This window comes from Pelobates fuscus, chromosome 1, assembly GCF_036172605.1.
Source record: "Pelobates fuscus isolate aPelFus1 chromosome 1, aPelFus1.pri, whole genome shotgun sequence".
In the NCBI taxonomy this organism is placed as follows: Eukaryota; Metazoa; Chordata; class Amphibia; order Anura; family Pelobatidae; genus Pelobates; species Pelobates fuscus.
Genome location: NC_086317.1, coordinates 397,338,136 through 397,363,909, shown reverse-complemented (window position 1 = coordinate 397,363,909; position 25,774 = coordinate 397,338,136). Strand labels below are relative to the sequence as shown.

The window sequence follows — 25,774 nt, the reverse complement described above, 5'->3', positions numbered from 1 at the left end:
TTTAATCTATTTTGGAGTAAAAAATTTATTGATAGATTTATTTATTTCTAAGTAGAATTTCTAATTTTTGCTTTATAGGTGCATTCAAAGCGTCAAAAAGCACAACAAAACATTTGTAAACTGATTGGAACATACAGTATATGGCTTATGTCATTACCCCATCCCAGCACTGTGATTGATTAATTTATATTAATTAGTGCACGCCTTATGTTGAAACCTCCGAAAATTCTCACTTTAGCAAATAACACTAACATATTGCTGTAGTATAGTATTATTCAAACTGGGAGCATACTTCAAGCAGAGTAATTTGATCATCATTTACAAGGAAAGGAGGAAGGGCCTATTCCAGCACTTGGCATGTTATATTGTCTTCCCTGATAGCAACATTATGGTCAACGTGTAAATATTTATTTGAGAGTCATTCTTCCAAATATTTTACAGATCTCTTGGCATTCTTTTGATTTAAAGTGGAATGGTCGCATGCTTGAGTTTTACATATAGGATCTTTACTGGATATTAAAATCCACCATACGAGGCCTAAATACAACATATGTTTATATGTACATGTATAATATGTAGTCCTAAAGTCTTCCATTTTCATTAACCCCATTCACTTCCAAGTTCCATGCAACTACAGTTTGAATGTTAGTATATTTATGCCTGTAGTGTTTCTTTAATACCTACTATATACACTGAATAAAATTATAATAAAATTATAAACACTTTTGTTTTGGCCCCCCATTTTTCATGAGCTGACCTCAAAGATATAAGACTTTTTTTCTGTGTACAGATAATCCATCCACCTCACAGATGTGGCATTTCAAGATGCTGATTAGACAGTATGATTATTGCACAGGTGTACCTTAGGCTGGCCACAATAAAAGGCCACTCTAAAATGTGCAGTTTTATCACACAGCACAGTGCCACAGATGTCACACCTTTTGAGGGAGCATACAATTGGCATGCTGACTGGAGGAATGTCCACCAGAGCTGTTGCCCGTAAATTGAATGTTCATTTCTCTACCATAAGCCGTCTCCAAAGGCGTTTCAGAGAATTTAGCAGTACATTCAGCCGGCCTCACAACCGCACACACCACGTGTAACCACTCCAGCCCAGGACCTCCACATCCAGCATCTTCACCTCCAAGATCGTCTGAGACCAGCCACCCGGACAGCTGCTGCAACAATCGGTTTGCATAACCAAAGAATTTCTGCACAAACTGTCAGAAACTCTCTCAGGGAAGCTCATCTGCATGCTCATCGTCCTCATCGGGGTCTGGACCTGACTACAGTTTGTCGTCGTAACCAACTTGAGTGGGCAAATGCTCACATTTGAGGGCATCTGGCACTTTGGAGAAGTGTTCTCTTCACGGATGAATCCCGGTTTGCACTGTACATGGCACATGGCAGATGGCAGACAGCGTGTATGGCGTTGTGTGAGTGAGCGGTTTGCTGATGTCAACATTGTGGGTCAAGTGGGTATGGTGGTGGTGGGGTTATAGTATGGGCTGGCATATGTTATGGACAACGGACACAGGTGCATTTTATTGATGGCATTTTGAATGCACATAGATACCATGACGAGATCCTGAGGCCCATTGTTGTGCCATTCATCCACGACCATCACCTGATGTTGCAGCATGATAATACACGGCCCCATGTTGGAAGGATCTGTACACATCCTGGAAGCTGAAAACATCTCAGTTCTTGCATTGCCAGCATACTCACCGGACATGTCACCCATTGAGCATGTTTGGGATGCTCTGGATCGGCATATACAACGTGCTCCAGGTCCTGCCAATATCCAGCAACTTCGCACAGCCATTGAAGAGGAGGGGACCAACGTTCCAGAGGCCACAATCAACAATCTGATCAACTCAATGCGAAGGAGATGTGTTGCACTGCGTGAGGCAAATGGTGGTCAAACCAGATACTGACTGGTTTTTGGTCCCCCCCAATACAGTAAAAGTGCACATTTTAGAGTGGCCTTTTATTGTGGCACACCTGTGTAATAATCATGCTGTCTAATCAGAATGTTGATATGCCACACTTGTGAGGTGGATGGATTATCTTGGCAAAGGAGAAGTGCTCACTAACACAGATTTAGACAGATTTGTGAACAATATTTGAGATACATATGCCTTTTGTGTACATAGAAAAAGTCTTAGATCTTTCAGTTCAGCTCATGAAAAATGGGGCAAAAACAAGTTTTGCTTTTATAATTTTGTTCAGTGTAGGAGGGAGTCTGGTGCCTTTTATGCAGCAGTCTGCTTTAGTATACCTTCTTTAAATATGCATAGGGCTGATCCAATCATTAAGTTAAGGTATATTTCAACATTTTAGTTCTGGAAATTCTCTTTACTGTGGTGCAATAATAAAATCTGTGTAGCAGTTGTATTAAATTTTGTGTATTAAGCAAAAATAGTTGTTTTGGTTTTTTTCTTTTGATCGGGTGCCAAAGCATTGGGCAACTGCTTCATTTGAGATTATTGTAAGCCTCTCCAAAAGGTGATTTATTTATTTTATTTCACATCATTTTTTATAGACATTCATCTGGAACGAGAACTGTTGGAAGGAGATTAGAGGTGAGTCCAGTGTGGGATGGCCAGGTGCATATTTATGTATGTGAGCAGGTATTTATCAGTGAATGTGCTAGGGAGGAAACGGTTCCAAGGTGTACCTGTACATTCTCTGATAGGGCCTTAAATGCATTTTGATAGTTATTTTAGCCGGGAATGTAAGTGAAGATGAAAAAGTATGTGGCACGAGATAGTCTTTGAGTTTCTACTAGGAAATTAAAAGCTGGACACAATATAATAAAACAAAAATATAAACATGGTGGATATACAAAAACACTAGTCAAAGAGTAAAAGGGCTACTAAATTGTTACATGGCCTATCCGTATGTACACATGTACATCTACATACAATCAACAGATCAAAACCTTTGATTTTAGAGGTGTGAGTGGGGTTGTAGCCAGCTGGGAAGTGGCCAGGGGAGGGCTGATTGGAGAAATGTTAGATGATTTAGTTATAACAATTTATGCAGCTAAAATGTAATTTTTCACAAGAACAATATTATATCTTATTTACACAGATTTGTTTCTAAAACAAGTATTGTAGTTTAAAGACATGTTGCTGTGAGTATTATTCCTGTGGAGCTCTGGTATATACTCAGACACACCATCAATATGGAGCTTCTAGAATAGAGAGACATTTGGAACCAAAATAGGGACTGTCCCTCCTAAATAGGGGCACTTGGGAAGTATGCATCTTTTCAGACTACATTGAAGTAGTGATTAAAAAATGGGTTAAAATGATTTTTACAAAGGATGCCTTTTTAAATGACTTATTAAGATGTGTTCACTTTAACAATCGGGCAATGCATGGCATTTAAATGGAACCTGGTTTTGCAGCATCACCATATTTTTTGATTATTTGGGTCTATTGCAGGGGTAAGCAACCTTTGGCAGTCCAGATGTTGTGGACTACATCTCCCATAATGTTCTTACAGCAATAATGCTGGGAAGCATCAGGGGAGATGTAGTCCAAAACATCTGGAGTGCCAATGTTTGCCTACCTCTGGTCTATAGCACGGGCCTTGTTGCTGCACCCTACAAATCTCACACTGAGTAAGTGGTGTATCTTGGATTTGTACTGCCCTAGGCACGACTAAATTCAGGCACCCCCTAATCTAAATTTGCCCCACCACTTTGTGTCAAGGCCACTTTTTTGACTGACAGACGCTGGAGTGCTGGAGTGGATCCTGTTCCTGACTGCTGCTGGGCGGGCTCCTGCTGGCTGGGCTAACAGGGCTAGAAGGCTCCTTGCTTGCTCAGCTGGCTTTGCTGGCTGTCCGGGCAGGTGCTCAATGGAGGTAGCGAGGGAACTGAGCTCTTCCTGCTCTGCTCCCTCGCACACCGTTGGGGCTGGAGTGACATCATGTTCCGGCTCCCGGCATCATAGAAGGCGCTCGAGGGAGCAGGAAGAGCTCAAAGGACTGTGCTCCCTCGCCACCCGTATACAATTTGAGCCAGCTGAATGCCTTGGGAGGGCAAAACGGTGGCCAACTGGTCACCTCTTGCCCCCCCCAAGACATAAGGCAAACAAGGCACTTGCTTGGGCACTGAGGGCAGTGTTTTTTGCCACCACCCCCGAAAGTGCCGCCCTACGCAAATGCCTTGTTTGCCTCATGGCAAATACAGCCCTGCACAGAGTAGCCCACTATCTTCTCATTTGCAATATCTTGTTGAAAGGAGTAGTAGATAACAGAAATAATCTTCATGACGCTACATACTAAAGCCTTAAAGAATTCCGTAGATTATGGTATGGAAAAAAAAAGGTATGAGATTTCATTATAAGCAGAGTAGATTGGCTATTTGCTACTTATCTACCATAACAATCTACATTGCCTTGTTTCTATTAGTACAGAACCAAAACAGAGCAGTGACGAGCAGAAAGAATGTTGGATAGTACTTTATAAGGATATTGGACCATGCTGGCTCCACAGCTTTAATAAAGGAGATAGCTAGAAATAAGCAATGAAAGGATTGGAGTGGATAATGAGAAATGTGTGTGCTTACAAAAGGGTGGATTAATCAAGTCACAAAAGTGCTATTCTGGATATGAAGTGCTAAATGCTGAAAAACATCCTACTGGTTTCCATGGTGATCACACCTTATTTAGTGCTTTCCCCAAGAATTACAACTAAATCACCTTTCTTTTGGTTCATAGTCACTACTCTGAAAGGATCCACTTTCCCTATTATACACCCTTTTGTCTTGTTATATTTTACCAATGCCATTGTTTTGAGTTTTATCCTAGAACCTCTAGGATGAATAATGAAGGTTAATGATGAGCTAGGAGACATTTTGAACCTTAAGGATCAAACACTAAATATGTTACTCCCTGCCAGACAGCAGAGGTTGAATTACAGTAAATATGGTTACAATTTTGATTTTATAAATCGATCTATTCATGTGATATGCTTTGCCCCAAACTTTGCTGGCTTTATGTTCTTATTGGAGTATGGATTGTTGACCAGGCACTTTGTATAATGGATTTATTGGATTATATCATGTTGCTCAGTTAAATGATACTAAACACATTATACTAGACATCTTACAAGCAGTCCACTGTGTTTGATAATTTGCTAAACTTCTTACGTATTACACTCGTGTTACTCACTTTATTATTATTATTATTTATAAAGCGCCAACATATTCCGCAGTGCTTTACAATGGGTGGACGAACAGACATGTAAGTGTAACCAGACAAGATGGACACACAGGAAAACAGGGGTTGAGGACCCTGCTCAATGAGCTTACATGCTAGAAGGAGTAGGGTAAACTAACACAAAAGGTAAGGATAGTATTAGAGAAGTAATGACAATTGCAGGAGAGGAATCAGTTGGGAACTATTAACAGTTTAATTGTAGACATGTGCAAATTCAGATGAAATTCGGATGCTTCCTAATGTCCAAATTGTCGACGTGCCGAATTTTGGAAGTGCTGAAGTACTTCGGATTTCTGAAAAGTGGCAAAACAGGAGAGGGAGGGAAAGTTAAGGGAGTAATGAAAGGAATCTAACCCTAGCCCTAGCCCTAACCCTAACAGGGTTAAGGATTGGGGTAGGGTTGGGGATAGGGTAGGGTTAGGGTTAGGATTAAGGAATTGCAGAAGTGCCGAACCGAATTTGTTGCCCATGCACGTCCCTATTTAATTGATACCCTTTTTTTGAGGGAGTGACGACTGGGTGAGCATCTAACAGAGAAGGGAAGGGAGTTCCCCATGAATGGTGCAGCCTTTGTGAAGTCTAGAAGGCGAGCATCAGAGGTAAGAGTACAAACACACGGCTAGACATAGGTCTTCGGCAGAGCACAGGGGCCTAGGCGGGGCATAGATATGTATTATGGAGAATAGATAGATGGGAGCAACATTATGTAGAGATTTGAAAGCAAGAACCAGAATTTTAAATTGGGCTCTATATCTTATGGGAAGCCATTGCAGGGACTGACAGAGGGGTGAGGCGTGCGAGGTGCTGGCGGATAGGAAGATGAGTGTCAGTGCCGCATTAATTATAGACTGTAACGGCAGATGGCAGATGCCAGCAAAGTTTTTTTTTTTTTATTCTTTATTTATTCCAAGACAATCTGAGACATTACAGGCAGTCCATAAAAATTGTGTTAGATACATAGGCAGAGTTTAACGTACGCTTGTGGACAATATTAATTTACACTTGAACAGCAGGTTTACGGCTATGAGTGATCCCACCCATGCCTTTTTCGGTAACAGATAATCAGAGAGGAGCCACCTCCAACATCCTGTCCTGGTGTTTTTTTGTTTTTGTTTTACTTATTGTAACAACAATAACATTAACTTTGTGGTTATGATCGTGCTTAAACTTATGTGTAAGTTACGTTCGTCTGTGCTTTCTAGTAAGCTTACGTATTGTGTGGGGTATGTTTAGAAGTTAGTCGGGGTAAGAGTCCCCGTACCTATCCCTCCTGGAACTGGCCCCGGACTAGCCAAGGCCTGCTTTGTTCATACGGGGGGACGGATAAGTGTAGAAGAGAGACAGTATAGATGAGAGAGGGGTGAGAAAGAAGAAGGAAGGGGGGGAGGGTTATGCGACGGTGCTATACAGTATGTTAAGATGTAGAGCTATGTCCTTTCTAAAGGGGAGGGGTGGGTGTCAAACGTTTGATAGGGTACTGATGTGCCATGGTTCCCATTATTTGTCGAACTTGAGATTGATGCGGCAGGATTTGTTGATAGACTGAACATGAGAGGTGAAGGAGAGGTTGGAGTCAAAGAAAACACCTATGCCTGGATGGTGGAGCTGATGGTAGCACCATTAACTAGAAGGGAGACAGACACAGGAGTAGCAACACTTGAGGGAGGAAAGACCAGAAGTTTAGTTTTGGATAAGTTGAGTTCAAGGCAGTGGACAGCCATCCAGTTGGAAATAGCAGAGAGGCAGGAGAGGACAGATAGATGTGTGTGTCATCCACATAGAAATTATATTGGAAGCCAAAGGAGCTGATGAGTTTACCAAGGGAGGCAGTATAGATCGAGAACAGTAGGGGACCAAGGACTGAACCTTGGGGGACATCAAAAGAGAGAAGTCGGAGAAAAGAGGCAGAGCCAGAGGAAAAAAAACACTGAAAATGTGCTGGGAGAGGTAAGAGGAGCACCAGGAGAGGACAATATCTTGTAGACCAAGATAACGGAGGATGAGAAAAAGCTGTTGATGATCAACAGCGTCAAAATCAGCAGAAAGGTCAAGGAGAATTAGGATAGAATAGTGACCACAAGATTTTATAATGAGTAGATCTTTGGATACTTTGGTCAGAGCCGTTTGGTCAGAGTGCTGAGCTCGGAAACCAGACTGAAACGGGTCAAGCAGAGAATTGGACTTGAGGAAGTCTGTCATTCTCACATACACAACTCTTTTGAGGATCTTGGACGCAAAAGGCAGTAGCAAGCTAGTCTTGGACGCAAAAGGCAGTAGTTGGACGGGGAGTTAGGGTTAAGATTGTTTTTTTTTTAGAATCTGAGTTACAGTTTCTCCAGCAGCGTTGAGCAGTTTTGAAGCATTTTTGGAGGTATCAAGTCAACTTGGTGTTCCAAGATTTGTTGTTGGGGGTGCTTGGTGCATTTAAGTGTGGGAGTTACCATGTTGTCTAGTTGAAAGGAGAGGGTGGAATTGTAGACAGAGGTTGCAGAGTTAGGACAGGTGAGATTTGGGATAGGTAAAAGGAGAGTTTGGAGGTTAGTGGAGAATTGCTCTAGGTCAAGGCATTGGGAGCTGGGTCCTGAGTATGCCGATGTCAAAAGTCAGCAGATGGTGTTCAGATAGAGGAAAAGGAGTATTGGAGAGATTAGAGGTGGTACACAGATTGGTGAAGGTGAGATCAAGAGTGTTTCCCACTGTATGGGTTGCTGAGATAGACCATTGCATTAGGCCAAAAGAGGAGGAGATGGAGTGAGCATTCCAGAGTGCACACTGAATGTTGGTAAAGGGCAGTTTATTGTGATGAGGTTTGAGTGGGGTCTGGTTGTCTTAGTGTGTGCAGAGAAGGTTAAGGGCCTTAGGTTGGGAGAGACATCACCAGTTGCTAGAAGCAAGAGGAGAGAAAGTGAATGTGTTTTGTATGCATGTGGTCTAAGATGAGATCGATTGTGGGTAGGAGTAAGACTCTGGGAACTGCTAGTCCAGAATAATATTAAACAATTAACCAGTGTAAATTGGAGGAAGAAAAGCAGCAACTATTACATCTACAATATTTCTGCACAAAATGATCTACAACATTTATCTAATACATGGATTATCCGGGACTTTACTTCTGTATATATCACTGTATAGAATTAATATACATTTTCTAAGATTCAGAACATTAGTTTTCAATATTTTTGTAGATCTAGAATAATTAGCTGTGTTTCAATGTTATTTTTATCAGTTGCAGGTGGTGACCAGGTGCTGTTCCACTCAATGTTGCCTTTTTCCGTATTCCAGATTGACAGTAGGTTCTAATATACAGTGAACAAACTCAGCACCTGGTGACATAAAGATGCAAAACACAGGTCCTAAGAAACCACAGGGATATCTAAAGCTGACATGCAGTGTATAGTCATGAATCCCTTAATTTGATAGAATTTTAGTAAACCTCAGCTCTGGCACAGTTAAGGTAATAATCGATGCTGAGTTATTGTTATAAAATATACATGTACACCTGTAAAGATGACTATAGTTTGTGACCTTGTGCAGAATCAGGGGGTTATGTGTGAAGAACAAGGGCTCATGTCCTCGAAATATGAATTAACAATAAAGATTAAACCTTGTCCTTAAAATTAATATGATGTCATGCTACACTGGTTAAAAAAAGACCTGCTAAGATGTCTCTGCTCCTGAGCAATTTCAAAGTACAGAACATGGAGACGCAACAGTTAAAGAACACTACAAAACATAAAGATGGTAAAACATACAAAATGCAGTCAAAACCTGAATAATTTGTTGGGCAGAAAAAAATGAGCTGTCCTTCAGAGGAAAATGAAATGCTTTATAAACATATTTAATAGTTTAATGTAAGGAAAAAAATATCCCTGTACTGCAACTGGAATATATTCAATCCTATCAATATGAGAATAGTTCTACAGATCAGAATATGATTTGTGTATTTAATTGTTTACTTCTGTTTGTTAGCAGTTTACATGTAAACATTTCTGGTACTGTCTAATGAGACAAAACTGTAAAAGTTACATTTACTCCTTCACGACTGAGCATTTTCAAAACTTCTGCATTAGTTCTGTGTTAATGCTGTGTTCGTGACTAAGGCCTTTTCATTTTTTTATTTTTTTGTGTCTGTTCCACAGTAATTTAATTATTTCCCTTTAAGTGTATATTATATATTGTTCTTTTAAAGGACAGATATTTAAAATATGCAAACAAACTTGAAAAAAAAAACTGTATTGGTATTGCTTATAATAATTTATATACAGCTAGTGCAACTTACAAAAAAAAAAAACCTCAAAATAAATTCACTAATTACTCCTGATTGTTAAAATAACTTGCATGCTCAGGATTGTTTTTTTGGATTGTTTTTTGGAAGTTATAGGACAAATATTGAAAGTGAAATGCAGTTTTAAAGCTAAACATTTTCAAACGTTTGTCTTCTGAGATTATAACTGTATTAGTAGTCACTGCATCCAAAAGTGCCACACAAGTATATATTTACAGAAATTAGGCCTTTTGATGTATTTAACTTAGAAAAATTTGGCACCTTTCATTTAATAATTTTATCCTCAAGCTTTGTAAATAAATCTGCTGGTTACATTTCTTTATTTTTTTTCTGTGTTTTTAACACATTTCATTTTTATGGGGAGTTTGAGAGACAATATGTGTCCCATTCACTATTGCAAATGTATATTTTGCTATGGCAAACCACAACCGGGGAACCACAAGTGAGGGTGTGTTAGAGAGATGCTTGAGATATCTAGCAATTGCTGGTAAATGCATGCCACCAATATTTTTTATGACAGTTGGCATCCAATCCCTTGGGCATGGTGCCAAAATGACTGCATGCAGGGCAGCTTGGGGTAGTGGGTCTACAGGTAAGTCACATTAACTCCACTCCAAGCACTTAACACTTTTATAATGACATTACATTAAAATGAATTTACTATATTTATTACAAAAGCTAGATGAATTGGCTTCATGGTCCTACTTATGAAGTGCCATTTAAATAAAAAAGAATACCCCAAAAATAGTCTAACTCATGAAATAAAACATAACTTTTGTCAGAATTGTTAGCTAATACAAAATAATGCAAAGAATTCAGAAATGACTATTAAACACTATTAAAAATGACTATTAAACCCTCAATTCTAAGCACCTTTTTTTTTACATAGTGTAATATTTATTTGAACCATGCACTATGTATTTAATTTCCGCTAGCCATAAAAATTCTATTTGAATTCTCTCTTTAGTGCATTACACAGTTAATTACGCAATATTTCACACGGGATCTTAACTTTTGCCATAGAAGCAACAATTCAATTTGTGTCACATACATTGGGTGTGATAGTAATAGATAAATAAAAAAAAAAAAACTACAATGTAAAATAAAGGCCTGTATTTCAGCATAGTAGCCATATGCATTAAGCACTGTTAAATCATCTCTTCTAAGCTTCTTTTAGTGTGATTTAAAGGAACTATTTAAATTCATGTTTTTGGTTGTGAAGGGGTAAATTATTTATAATCATGTGATTTAACTATGCATCTGTGAAGCACTTCAGGTATAACTGTATGTGTCTATTCAATCTTAGGTAATATACCAGTGTGAAGGAGATTTTGTGTGACGCCAAGACATGGTATATTGAAAAGGCTCCTTTTGAATCGACTACGCTATTTGAAATATTTAACACACTATTTTTATTCTCTATTTTTATTTGATTTTGTTTGATTATGCAATTCTAAACGGTGGTACGTTTAATATCTTGAGTAAGCCTTTCTTTACAGCATATCTTTCATATCCGTTATCTAAAATACCTAAATTACAATGTAGTAGCTAATTTTTCACACCATTTCCTGTACGCATAATTTGTCAAACAATTAAGGTTAAACAGACCAGTCATTTCATTGTTTTTTTTTTACAGTGTTAAGCTCATGATAATAACACTGAAATTATTAAATGCGTTTTCTTTTAACCTCTTTTGCCACAAGGCAAAAACATAGAATATTTCATCTCAAAGAAAAATATGAATGGGGCAGTTATTAAACCATTATTGGCAGAATTTTGGCATTTTATACTAAGGAGTTATAAGTATTTATTGCGTTCTATTCAGCTACAAGCAAGTCATGTTAAGGGGAAGAAAACCTTCAAATGCTATTTTAACCACACAAAAAGAGTTTGTAATATTTCAAAGGTGGAGCTATCATTGTGTGTATCTTACACTAAAACACTTACTGATAGTTCACACTTGAGTAAATAATTATGTAACTCAAAGTGAATTTTACAGTTTAGACAGATATAGATACATTGAAAAAAAATTATCTAGCCAACTATATTTTCTGTTTTGGTCTTGAATTTCAAATTCACTATAAATTCTTGCCATTTTTCCTCATTGTGAATAAGTAAACAATGATCTGCCAGGAAATGAAAGTAAATACATTTTTTTTTAGGCCAGGCTAGTCAAGCTGAATACTTAGTTTACTTGGAGAATTTTCCCAGTTCAACTATTTTGTCCTAATGTTTGAAACTCAATTTGAATAGCTGATAATATACAGTTTGAAGATACGCTCACAGCCTGGGTTTTTCACCAGAGAGGATGTTTAGAGAAACGAGTCAAACGACAAAAGCGTACTGTACATTGAAAATACTCGAAGGGCACAGACACCCACACACTAATTTGTCAGGAGTAGTTTAAAACATTTAAGCAAACAGGATATGGCACCAAAATAAAAACTAAAGATATTTAGTACGCATTTCACATCCGGATACATTATTTCTTCTATTGATGATCACAAATTAAAACTCACATAATTATAATGATCTGTATGTTGCCACAATAACAATAAACATAATTGGTAAAGCCTCTGGTCCAACGAAGTTACAGAAAGGGTCACGAGGGTCATTCACTAAAGTGTGAATTATCAATAATTTAAAGTGCATTTTTCTGCCACTCTAAATCTAGCGACCTTCCAGATTTAAAATTTATGCAGAAACTGTCAGAATTTACTAAGAAAAAAAAGTCACTTTTTAAATACTAAACACGTTCAAAATATTTAAATGATTATATTATTTTTGGCTTAAAAGCTTACAGAATGTGTTTCGGTCAACCCCCGAGGGTCAGTGCAGCCTCCCGATCCTGTGTCTCATCTTCACGCATCCGGTTTTTGCCTAACCAGAAACTAAATGTCTTCCGAATTTATCCGTGGACAACCAGTAATACTACCTCTAAGTGTATTTCTCTCTGTCGCTTACCTTCAAAATCAGGGTGATTTTTTAGTATATGACTTTACCAGGTATAGTGTTGCTAATTCTGTTTAGAGTTTCATTTGAACTGACAGAGTTCTTGTATTTTTAAAACTGAATTACAGGAATCACTATAATGTAGAAGCTCATGGCAAAACTTTGATTATGGTTTTTTATTAGATGTGACTAAAACCAGATATTTTTTTTTGCTTCACACAGGAGATTTTAAATAGCTTTATAAAACTTGAAGCTTTACATAAAGGTTACTGTAAATCACACTCCAATGCCAGGATGACACTCTCCATAAAGGAGCTCCTGTCAATAACACAGTGCCTCTTTTCAGCATGTACTCACTATTAACGAATTTAAAAGGGATAGTCAGTCTCACAATGTTTCATATCAAGTCGACAAAACCCTGACAATTATCCATTAAAATTAAGCAGTTTTATCCACCCCTTAGGGACTTTAAATCGGTGATACATTCTTGAATAAAATAATAAACAAGTAAATAAAATCAGTGAAGTATCCTAGCATGGTAAAATCTGTGCCATATTACAAAAAGATAACATTAAACATACTAAAATACTAATAAACCTAATTTATCTAGGCCTTCATAAATGTCTTAATAAAGTAAGATTTATATGTCGAAATGCGTAAACATATTATATAGCACACATTTTGACACACTTGGATATTTTTGTACCACTGACATTTAAGAGTTTATCAATAATTTTAAAGTCCCTGTGGGTCCAGAAAGCCACTTTATTTTTACAGAGAATTGTCAGTTTTATTTTTGACCTGATCTACGGGTTTTTGTTACTTTATGTGTATTTTGCCCCTGTAGATTTAAGACTGTTAGTAAGTATCACTTAAATGAATACTCCAATCACACATTTTGCAGATACTCTTTTAAGTTTACCATGGGTATCCTAATCTCTTTTGACTTTGTGCACCATTATTAATCCACTATAGATAGGGTGAGGTAGAGGGCAAAAAAATCCTACAAAATTCAAAATATAAACAAAGAAAAAATTAGATCTGTGCTGCAGATACTCCACAATGAAGTCCCAACAGTGTATATACAACCAAAAAACAAACACGAGTCCTGCGCATACAGTATAGGTGTGCACACCCAGGTGCTACCACAGTTTATTTGAGGACAAAGTTAATGCAGCAAACGTTTCGAGCAGCAGCCCTTTATGAGGACATTGAGCATTGAGAAAGGGCTGCTGCTCGAAACGGTTGCTGCATTAACTTTGTCCTCAAATAAATGTTCCATTATTAATCCAGGGATAGCTAACATTTTGCTTTATGCTTTCCTTCATACGATTGAAGATTATGTGAATTATAGACAATGGAAAAATGTTATAAAAAGAAGTAGGTAGCTTTAGGAGTAGGTAGCTTTAGGGATGCAGAAGAAGTAAAATAACATATTCACTAAACTTACTCACAAATGTAACCAATTAAAGTAACACTCCCCTGTCTCCACCTCATTTTACAATGCCTTGAGTTCTTACCTGGGGGGGAATTGGGTGCACTCCCCACCTCCAATAAAGCTAGAGAGAACTGGAGGCCAATTACCTAAATCCTGCATTTCAGGGTTTGACTCAGACATACTGCTTCTGCCTATCTGTAGCCTCTAGTAGGGTCAGGGAGCAGTTGCCTGGCAGACCCCAAGTAACTAAGACAATCTCCTCACTGCACCTCAATCCACTCTCTTTGAAGTAATTGAGCTTAAGATTTCAGAGGTGCAATACATTTACAGAGGAGCACTAGCTGCACATCCAGAATCCGGTATCAAAATTTGCTGCAAACTGACGTCCGATGTGAAATAGATTCAGTAATCAAATCTGTTTTAGCCCAAAGCTCCTAATGGCTGTCACAGTGATGGCTTAATTAGAAGAGTGGGCATTGCAAAATATTAACTGTGTCATTTTTGAGAAACAACACTGGTATTATCTGCAAGGCTGCAGGGGCAGTACCTCTGCCCCCAAATCACTTCACTAAGATCTTGACTTGCAAAAGCAACTTTCAGTGTGATTATTGCTAATTTTCAGTCCAGATCTGTATCAGAAAACTGCACAAAGATAAGGATTGGAAACGTGATGAGATTTAAGTTAACAACATATCTATATTAAGGAAATGTTTCTAGTTATAGGTTCTGCTTTCAAAATGCTTCTATATAGACTGGATTTCTAAACTGAATACATGGAGAATAAACTTCCAGAACTATTTTGTTAACAGCCGCCCCCTCCAAGTCACAAGTTTCATTATCACCCTAGAGTCTGACAGAGGGCGGATGGAAAAGGGAATAAAATATTCACTTGGGCTGTGAATATCCTTTTCTAAGAAGGGTGTAGACTGGATCAAGGCTGGGAGTTTATCCACACTACAGATGCGTAGGGGAATCCAAAGGATGATGCAACTTAGTCACTTGATTTCCCACCAGCCAGAACAGTATATATATTAGTGAGAACATAACTTAGATCACACACAGTTTATCCTTTTGCAAAATGTGCTATTCATATACTGCTCTTTCAGTAAATGCATTCCCAGGACACGGAAACATACTTTGTTGGATTCATGATGTGTAAGACAGGCAACATATCACTGCATTCAAGGGTGATTTAAGAAAGAAAAGTGTCACTTACAGATAAATAGGGCAGGATTCTAAAAAGAGAAGGTAACAGATCAAACCAAAACAATCAGCATTCCATTGCCCAAGTTTTTTTCTTTTTCAACATTTTCATAATTTACGCCCCTAAACAGTTAAGAGGTAATTAACACCATACTCATTGTTTATTTCGCAATGAGAAAGAAATACTGTGCATTAATTAACGTGATATAAGGGACAGCAATATGAATCTAACACAGCTGTCAAAGGCCTCTTTTCTTTTCCCCACTTTAGAAGGCTTCCCATCATGTGTTATTATTAGACTTGTCCGCTGGAGACATTTTCGTTTCGGCCAAATGTATTTGGACAAAAAAATTTAAATTGTTTCGTCAATTGACTCATTCGTTTTCAGACGAAATTTTTACATTATTTATTTTATTTTCAAATCGTTTTTATAAGGTATTTCATATTATAATAAAATACAAATGACAATAATTAAATGAACAATAATACAAATTTGGGAAGGGGAAACTTGGGGGAAATATCCATACGAATTTACAATATTTTTGTGCAATATTGATATGTCTATATTTATCGATGATAATAAAACAATTATAATATATCTATGTAAAACAAATAAAACAAGTTTGTACAATTTACAGTTTGAATATCTTGAATTGTAAATGATAAGATTTTCTTAACCTTGTATTCCCACTCAGTTCAGAAATAATGAAGCTGATCCCTTAGTAAAGATGGCTGTCTAATAGCCATATCATACGATTTGTTTTCTAATACTACCTTTAGTACATCAACTATAGAGGGTATAGCAGGGGATTTCCAATATCTGGGTAAGTAGGACGTGGCAGCTATAAGAATATGTTCTGTTATAACTCTGTCTACTTTATTAACAGATTCTGGAAAAATTTTAAAGAACCCGAGTTCCGATGTAAAGGTGGTAATATTTGGGTCAACAGTTTTCACAAGTTTATGAATATTACTCCAGAATCTAGGGAGTTTAGGGCAATACCACCAAATGTGTGACATGGTACCCATCTCATCACACTCCCTCCAACATCTGTCTGAGACTTTAGGATTTGTTTTGTGAATGCGTGATGGAACCAAGTACCTTATGATGACTAGCACACTGCATGATACCTCGCAAGGTGAGAATGAAACGTATCCAATCTGAACATTATTTTTGTTTCGGAGAACCCATTTATTCATTCGGCTCACTCTCCCATCCCGTGTCCCTATGCTAAAGCAATGTATTAAAAAAGCTGAATACTTAATCCGAATGCACGAATGGGTCATTTATTTGGTGTGCAAATGGTTGTTTAGCTCACTCTCATCATACCTGTAATAATAAATATATGAGAGTGAGCAGAACTAACGAATGAGCACTGAACATTAGATCCCTTCGTGCATTCGGATAACTCGTTAAGCAGTTTGTAATACATACAGTAACAAACTGTACACTGTCTGTCTATAATTCAAAAGGACGAACGAGTAATCTGAATGAACAAATGGCTCATTTATTCAGTGCGCGTTCGTAAGTTTGGCTCACTCCCATCAGATATGATGAGAGTGAACAGAAAGAACAAAAGGGCACCAAAGGAATGAACCATTCGTGGATTCAGATGAAGGGATTGGCGTTTTGAAGTACAGACAGTGAAATGGCGCACAGAAGAATTTTGTTCACTACCCATTTGTGTGTTCGTTGGACTAATGGACAAAAATGCAGATTTTTATCGGAAAATCAATTTGTACGAATACGAACGCCCAAGTCTAGTTATTATTCTGAAATTCTGTTTTCTGGGACTAAAAATGTACATAATATGCAAGAGAGCTTTTTTTAAATGACTATTATATGTATAGAGCTGGCTGTTATACTGGCAAGATGTTTGCCAGTACAAATTTATACCCATATCAGACCAATTCTATACTTGCTATTTAGATAGCACACTCTTGCTTCAGGGTCTCACATATATAATGTTAGAAAAATGAATTGTCATGAAAAGAAAAGTTAAATTTCCATTTTAAATCTCATATAAGAGACATGTATTCTCTTTCAACCCAGCTGCAATAAACTACAAAATAAGTTAAAGTGACAACCACATTAAAGGGACACTATAGTCACCTGAACAACTTCAGCTTAATGAGGTTGTTCAGGTGAGTGCTACAGCTACCCGGAGCCTTTTTCTTGTAAGCACTGTATTTTCTGAGAAAATGCAGTGTTTACATTGGAAGCTTGGAACACCTCTTGTTGCAGTCAATCAGACGGCCACCAGAGGGACTTCCGAGTTCAGAGGCCCTAAAAAGGCCTCTCGTCCGATGCATTCTGGGTGAATGCATCAGACGGGCTATCAGCACACAAAGCACTGTGAACGCGCTTTGTGTGCTGATAGCCTGTCAGCACTGCTGCGGGCGTGGCTTCAGCTGACAGCTTCAGCTTCAGCTGACAGCTGAAGCCCGAACCCACAGGGAGCTGACTGTCCACAATAGTGGTTGAAGGGGGGGGGGGGGGGGGGGGAGACCTACTCTCCTTCCCCCCCCCCCCCGGCCCCCACCGCTGTGCGGCGGGTGGGGGCCCTAAAATTATCAATAAGGGGGGGGACCTACTGTCCCCCCCCCGGCCCCCACCCCTGTGCGGCGGGTGGGGGCCCTAAAATTATCAATAAGGGGGGGACCTACTGTCCCCCCCCGGACAGTAGGTCCAATAAGGGGGGGACCTACTGTCCCCCCCCGGCCCCCACCCCTGTGCGGCGGGTGGGGGCCCTAAAATTATCAATAAGGGGGACCTACTGTCCCCCCCCCCCGGCCCCCACCCCTGTGCGGCGGGTGGGGGCCCTAAAATTAAAATTATCAATAAGGGGGGGACCTATTGTCCCCCCCCGGCCCCCACCCCTGAGCGGTGGGTGGGGGCCCTAAAATTATCGATAAGGGGGGGGGCCTACTGTCCCCCCCGGCCCCCACCCCTGTGCGGCGGGTGGGGGCCCTAAAATTATCAATAAGGGGGGGACCTACTGTCCCCCCCCGGCCCCCACCCCTGTGCGGCGGGTGGGGGCCCTAAAATTATCAATAAGGGGGGGACCTACTGTCCCCCCCGGCCCCCACCCCTGAGCGGTGGGTGGGGGCCCTAAATACAAAGGGGGGGGGACCCTAGTTAACCCTCCCCCCCCCCCCCCAAAAAAAAGTTATCTCCCTACCTACCCCCCTCACCCTAAAAATAATGAGGGGGGGAACATTAACTAAAAACCTGTAAAAAAATAAAAAGAGATAAAAAAAACTTACCATTCGATGTTTTCTTTCTTCTAAAATCTTCTTTCTTCAGCCCAAAAAAGGCCAAATAAAAATCCATAATAACCGACGCAATTAAAAAAAAAAAAAAAAAAAAACCGAGCGCAAAAAAAATAATCCATCTTCACCCATGGAGGGCTCCGCGCAGACTGAGCTCCGCAGGGTGGGCAAGGCTTATAAAGCCTTGCCCCGCCCTGCAATTAGGCTAAGAACACTCTGATTGGTGGGTTTAAACCAATCAGAGTGCTCTTTGTCATTTTACAAGCGTGGGAAAGTTCTTTGGAATTTTCCCACGCTTGTAAAATGACACAGAGCACTGTGATTGGATGGATTTCAAGCCATCCAATCACAGTGCTCTGTGTCATTTTACAAGCGTGGGAAAGTTCTTTGGAATTTTCCCACGCTTGTAAAATGACACAGAGCACTGTGATTGGATGGCTTGAAACCCATCCAATCACAGTGCTCTGTGTCATTTTACAAGCGTGGGGAAATTCCAAAGAACTTTCCCACGCTTGTAAAATGACAAAGAGCACTGTGATTGGATGGCTTGAAATCCATCCAATCACAGTGCTCTGTGTCATTTTACAAGCGTGGGAAAATTCCAAAGAACTTTCCCACGCTTGTAAAATGACACAGAGCACTGTGATTGGATGGCTTGAAATCCATCCAATCACAGTGCTCTGTGTCATTTTACAAGCGTGGGAAAATTCCAAAAAACTTTCCCACGCTTGTAAAATGACAAAGAGCACTCTGATTGGCTCAAACCCACCAATCAGAGTGTTCTTAGCCTAATTGCAGGGCGGGGCAAGGCTTTATAAGCCTTCCCCACCCTGCGGAGCTCAGTCTGCGCGGAGCCCTCCATGGGTGAAGATGGATTATTTTTTTTTGCGCTCGGTTTTTTTTTGTTTTTTTTAATTGCGTCGGTTATTATGGATTTTTATTTGGCCTTTTTTGGGGCTGAAGAAAGAAGATTTTAGAAGAAAGAAAACATCGAATGGTAAGTTGATTTTATCTCATTTTTTCTTTTTTACAGGTTTTTAGTTAATGGTCCCCCCTCATTATTTTTAGGGTGAGGGGGGTAGGTAGGGAGATATTTTTTTTTGGGGGGGGGGGGGGAGGGTTAACTAGGGTCCCCCCCCCCCTTTGTATTTAGGGCCCCCACCCACCGCTCAGGGGTGGGGGCCGGGGGGGACAGTAGGTCCCCCCCTTATTGATCATTTTAGGGCCCCCACCCACCGCTCAGGGGTGGGGGCCGGGGGGGGACAATAGGTCCCCCCCTTATTGATAATTTTAGGGCCCCCACCCGCCGCACAGGGGTGGGGGCCGGGGGGGGACAGTAGGTCCCCCCCTTATTGATAATTTTAGGGCCCCCACCCGCCGCACAGGGGTGGGGGCCGGGGGGGGACAGTACGTCCCCCCCTTATTGATAATTGTAGGGCCCCCACCCGCCGCTCAGGGGTGGGGGCCGGGGGGGGGACAGTAGGTCCCCCCCCTCATTGATAATTTTAGGGCCCCCACCCGCCGCACAGGGGTGGGGGCCGGGGGGGACAGTAGGTCCCCCCCTTATTGATAATTGTAGGGCCCCCACCCGCCGCTCAGGGGTGGGGGCCGGGGGGGGGACAGTAGGTCCCCCCCCTCATTGATAATTTTAGGGCCCCCACCCGCCGCTCAGGGGTGGGGGCCGGGGGGGGGACAGTAGGTCCCCCCCCTCATTGATAATTTTAGGGCCCCCACCCGCCGCACAGGGGTGGGGGCCGGGGGGGGACAGTAGGTCCCCCCCCTTTTTGATAATTTTAGGGCCCCCACCCGCCGCTCAGGGGTGGGGGCCGGGGGGGGCAGTAGGTCCCCCCCCCTCATTGATCATTTTAGGGCCCCCACCCGCCGCACAGGGGTGGGGGCCGGGGGGGGACAGTAGGTCCCCCCCCCATTGATAATTTTAGGGCCCCCACCCGCCGCTCAGGGGTGGGGGCCGGGGGGGGACAGTAGGTCCCCCCCCTTATTGATAATTTTAGGGCCCCCACCCGCCGCTCAGGGGTGGGGGCCGGGGGGGGACAGTAGGTCCCCCCCCTTATTGATAATTTTAGGGCCCCCACCCGCCGCTCAGGGGTGGGGGCCGGGGGGGGACAGTAGGTCCCCCCCCTTATTGATAATTTTAGAAAGCGAGCTGAGCTGTCAGTCAGACAGCTCAGCTCGCGAACGCGCATTCCGCGCACATGCGCGGTAAAGCGCTCAGGTTCTTCATAGGGCGGCATTCAATGCCGCTCTATGAAGAACGCGATTGGTCCAGCGCGAAGCCGTCCCATTGGGCCCCGCGATTTCGTCATTTTGACGAAAAAGGGGGCGCGGCCTAGCGGGGAGCTCGGCGCTGGAACGGAGGTAAGTTTTTAATATAAAAACACCGATTTTTTTTTTTTAATTAATGAAAGTTCATATAAAAGCAAGAAGGAAGGCTGGGGGACCTGTCTTTCTTGCTTTTATATGGTGACTATAGAGTCCCTTTAAATTGTGTTTCTGGCCATATTATGTTTTGTACCTACCTGGATACTGGGTACATCATGCAATTTACTAGAAACTGGTATTCAGTTGGATTAAAGCAATATATCACTGATGGCCATTCTGTGAAACCATACCTCCCAAGTGTCCCTATTTAGGAGAGTCAGTCCCTACTTTCATAATCTCCCTGTCTCTCCTGGCAACACTAATACCCCTATTTTCCAAGTGCTTCATACTGTTGGTGTGTCTGAGTGTATAACAGAGCTCCACAGCATCAATACTCATCAGTCTGTGTAAATAAGATATATTGCTCCTGTTCTAATGCACAAGACCATTTAATTTGTAGAATTTGCAGTGCCTCTTTTATACAAAGTGCTTAGCTAGATAGCCCGTGAGCTTACAATCTAAAGGATACTGTGGGGATTTGAGACAAAAGGTAGCAGGGGAAATTTGGAGGTGATGGCTAAAAGAATTAATAGGTAGAAGCAGCTATTGGTAAAATGTAAAGGGAATGAAGAGGTAATTGAGTGAGAATCTCAAACAGCTGGAGGAGCATGCTTTATATATACTGGGAACCTGGGTGGGTGGGAACTGGTGAGGAAGAAAAAAAAAGCAGAGGGCAGGGGGCAACAAACTGGAATTACATTTTTATATGTAATGTCATTACATAATGCAATTATTATATATCTATTTATCTATCTCTCTCTCTCTTCCTCCCCCTCTCATAATATGTATATATAAAATGAAATTGCCATTGTGAATTTTTAAAGCACTGTTTATTTGTTGAAATAACTTTGGAAGATTATTTTTTAAAGTTTCAGTTTCTTTAGTTTATTTGACGAGTAATAAAAAAAAGTCCCTGTATGACTGAGCAAATTGATTTTAAACTTCTGAAGTTGAGGGAGCCCCCAAAGAAGATCTAGAAAAGAGTTTTACCATATAATAAAATGTGCAGCAGCTCTGATTAGTCATACACTTTGGGGAACCTGTTGCAACGTGTGGGAGAGCAGCTTGATAGGTTGATTGTTGCACGTTGATCTTTAAGGATGATGTAGAGGTGCTGACTACACATTGACCACATGATGGAAAATTTCACACAGCTTGCTAAATGAACCCACCACTTATCTAATCTTAGTAATTGAGGTCCTGCAATGAAATATATTGCAAAGTAACAAACATGCGTAATCTAGAGTAACCAAAATGTGTCCTGTAACATGAATGCAGCCCTGTTGAATAATTTTTCTATAATCATCCCCTGTTAAATGTGAGCTAAAGTGGCCAATGTGGATAAAGACTTATTCTATAATGAACTTATTCTCTCTGAAAATACATGTAGAGGAGGGACCAGTGCTTCGTTGTGTATTTATGGATATACAATGCTAAGAAAAATTCTTAACAGAGTTTTTTTTTTATCAGCTACTCAAATTGGCTTCAATGATTTTGGAGACAGACAGTGATAAGTCTACAGATTTTTCCAATAGATAAATATTTGGATTTTTTTAAATCCACCAGTATTTTATTTATTTATAATATGCACTTTTGTCTATTTATGCCCATCTACTAATAGAATTTTTATTTAAATTGTCAGTCAACTAAGTTGACAACTGACATGCAAAAATAGATGCAACGGGGCCAAAGTTTTTGTACTGGACAGTGGATATATCTTAAAATATTATATGTGTTTTATCATATCTTCATTATAAACAAAAATATTGTGTAGATACCATTTATATATATATATATATATATATATATATATATATATATATATATATATATATATATATATATATATATATATATATATATTACTATCTGTCTATCATCCGTCCATCCATTACAATATGGGAAGTTATTTACTAACCACAAGTAGCACTAAACATGTGTAGCCAAAATAGTAGTAGTCGAGATTTATCAAATTAGTACATTTTGGTATTGCTTTATAAAACACAATTCTAGTAAACTGCCATTAAAGATGGAAATAGCCCTCTAAGTCAATTATCACAGTTTATTAAAAACTGCAATAATTGCCATTGCAGGGTTAAGGGGCCTGGAACATGGCACCCAGACCACTTCCACGAGCTGAAGTTGTCTGGGTGCTTATAGTGTCCCTTTAATACCAGTATACTCCATAACTTGTAACCTAATGTTTTAGCCTGAATAAATCAGAATTGCTGTGGAGGTGTCAGTATCCGGAATGTGCCCTCCTTGCTAGAAATACTGTCTGTTGTTTTCCTAGACCCTATTATTTGACTTCTGGTCAACAAGTGATCAGGAGGATTGTCCTCCTTACATTGTTGAGAATGGAGAGAGTGCCGCATTCTCTCCTCACTCGTCACAAATGAGGTAAGGAAAGCTAGTCCTAGCTCACTCTTGGTTAGTAGGGGATGTTGGAGAATCCCAAACTATTAATGTTTAATTAAAAAACACTGTGTGTCCACTGTTCCTGGCTTGTTCAAATTTCCTGCCTCGTAGATAGCTCACTGAACTTCACAAACTATATCTAAGACTTAATACAGTTTGGGGAAAACCCCTGATTTTGCGTTCAACCTGCCTCGATTGCCTAAACTCATGTTGTTTTCATACAAGATGATAAATGCACCCAAAGTTTGCCATGTGGGTGCAAAGTCTGAGTTTAGATGATAACTATTTTGCAGTACATCGTATTGCTGATTTCATCAATGATACATGCTTTTCAAAAAAGGGGTACTTTAATTATGTTGGTTTTGAATGGGGTTGAGCTCAGGCGTGCGGCTGTTCCAAGAAATCTTAGGTGACTTACTAACAACAATCTATGCAACTAAAATGTAATTTAGAACAAGAACAATGTATCTTACATACAAAGACTGATTTCTAAACACTTTTATTGTAGTTTAAAGTTACATTTCTGTGAATATTATTGCTGTGGAGCTCTGTTATACACTCAGACCCACCAACAATATGAAGCTCCTAGAACTGAGTGACGTTGGGACAGAAAAGAGGGACAGAGGGATTTGTGCCCAAAATAGGGACTGCCTCTCCTAAATAGGGGCGCTTGGAATGTATGCTGTATTGGATAATATAAAGGCTGAAAATGCTTAACTACATTTTATGGATTCAAACTGTAAAGTAACATTTGTTTTACAAGGGTGCCTGATATAGTTTGTTCACTTTAGCATAGTCAATATTTTCTGTCACTAATATAATTTATAATTGGAGAAATATATAAAGCAGCAGCTTTAGATACACAACATTCCTGGTAAATCTTTTTGCTTTTTTTGCCATGCTTCTCTTTATGTCTCAAAAACCGGATTATAGGCCAGAACCATGGGCCATAATACGCAGGTTATAAAAAAAATAAACTACCCGTACCAGCCTACCTGTCATGTATCTAATAGTTGGGTCACTCCAATCTCTACTCATTCTTTATAAGCCAACACCAACTTTATATCCTCGAAATAATATCTGTTTACAGAACGACACCGTTAGAAAAAAATAAAATAAAAATAGAAACATAAAACAAAACTCAATACATAGGATTTCTTTGCTTAAATGATTGTCCTCAAGAGAAATTACTACACTATATAATTACCAGGTTTATATTTGGGTAGTGCTTTGTAATCATTAAATGTGTTTTGTATGTTAGATTATCATAAAATTCTATGGACATATGAAAACGTTTTTGTACAAAATAAGCATTTCTCTTACCATATGTATGACACAGGACTTTCCTTAGGCAGCATCTTTGGCACTGTACGGATTAACCCCTTAAGGACCAGTGATGGTCTAGGTCAGCATATGAATTTGATATTTGAGTGTCCTATTCCAAAGAAGCAATGTCCCACTCATTTAGTTAATTATGTTAGTTGCATAATCCGTGCTGGAACAAGGTCTTCTAGAAGCAGAATGCGATGACGAGGAAATGGCACTGCTACTTAAAGGACTCCAGAGATGTTGCACATTTAAAGTATATATTGTAGCAATATTTTTCAGTCTTACAGGGCTAAGATATATACCGAAAAAGCTGTGACTCATTTAATACACGTGAATACCAAAGTGGTGAAAAGCAAGCGATTCTAGAACTACCAGCCAATGCATCCCATAGCTTCTATGACAACTGCTTCACATTTAGCGCAAGCCCCAAAATTGGTCCGGTTTTGCCTTAATTAGTAATATAAGTGGTACAGCAATAAGATTAATACAGTATACATTTTCTATAAGCATTAATAAGATCCATCTGGTTAGCTTCCTCTGGCACAGCAAGGGTTAAAGGAAATGTATGAAATAAACAAAACCTCTTAAATGCTAATTTGTGGTTGGTTTGCTTTTGAAGAGCTGATTACATTTTTTTGTTAGAGAGAGCAGAAGAAAGCTGATGTCCCAAGTTATTACCAAAAGTGGTACATTCATTGCTGGGTCTCACCGTAATTCCTTTGTGGTTGTGCTTGTTTTCTGCGTTTTTCTTTGAAATCCTCTGACATAGCGAAGGCTGCTGGGTCTGTCGCTGACACTGACATTCAAGCTGTACTCACCCAAGCTGTGAATAAACTTGTATCTTTCTCTTTCTGTCTCTGACACACACACACATGCTGGGGAGTACCCCACAACTCCCTCGAAGAGTGATGTCACACGCACACATGTGAATGGGCTGTTCTCAAGTGATTGAAATCTCTCACATATAGCACTGTCCAAATTCTTATTAACTCCTTAAACTACTGCTATTGTAAACATCCCTCGCAAAACTGTACAGAACTTCCTGTGATAGTTAGTGAAGAAATGAATGGTCCGTATTATAAATAAAATACTTTAACACTCACTTTCTCATGTAGATATAAGAATTAATTTAAATTTTAACTTTTCACTGGATTGCCACGTCAGCCTTTATCAATTCAGCAGTCCAGAAAAAACTGTGCCAAT

At 39.9% G+C, this 25,774-nt stretch overlaps 1 protein-coding gene across 1 annotated transcript in view; it reads right to left on the bottom strand.

Annotated features, from left to right (window-relative positions):
* The window catches only part of LOC134596502 (zinc finger E-box-binding homeobox 1-like), a 77,880-nt gene extending 52,532 nt beyond the window's left edge, over positions 1–25,348 (bottom strand). Inside the window, exon 1 of the mRNA XM_063444773.1 lies at positions 25,281–25,348. Within this exon, the coding sequence (XP_063300843.1) occupies positions 25,281–25,338 (58 nt within the window). The 5' untranslated portion in view covers positions 25,339–25,348. The remainder of the gene's footprint in view (positions 1–25,280) is intronic.
* Between the last annotated feature and the right edge of the window lie 426 nt (positions 25,349–25,774).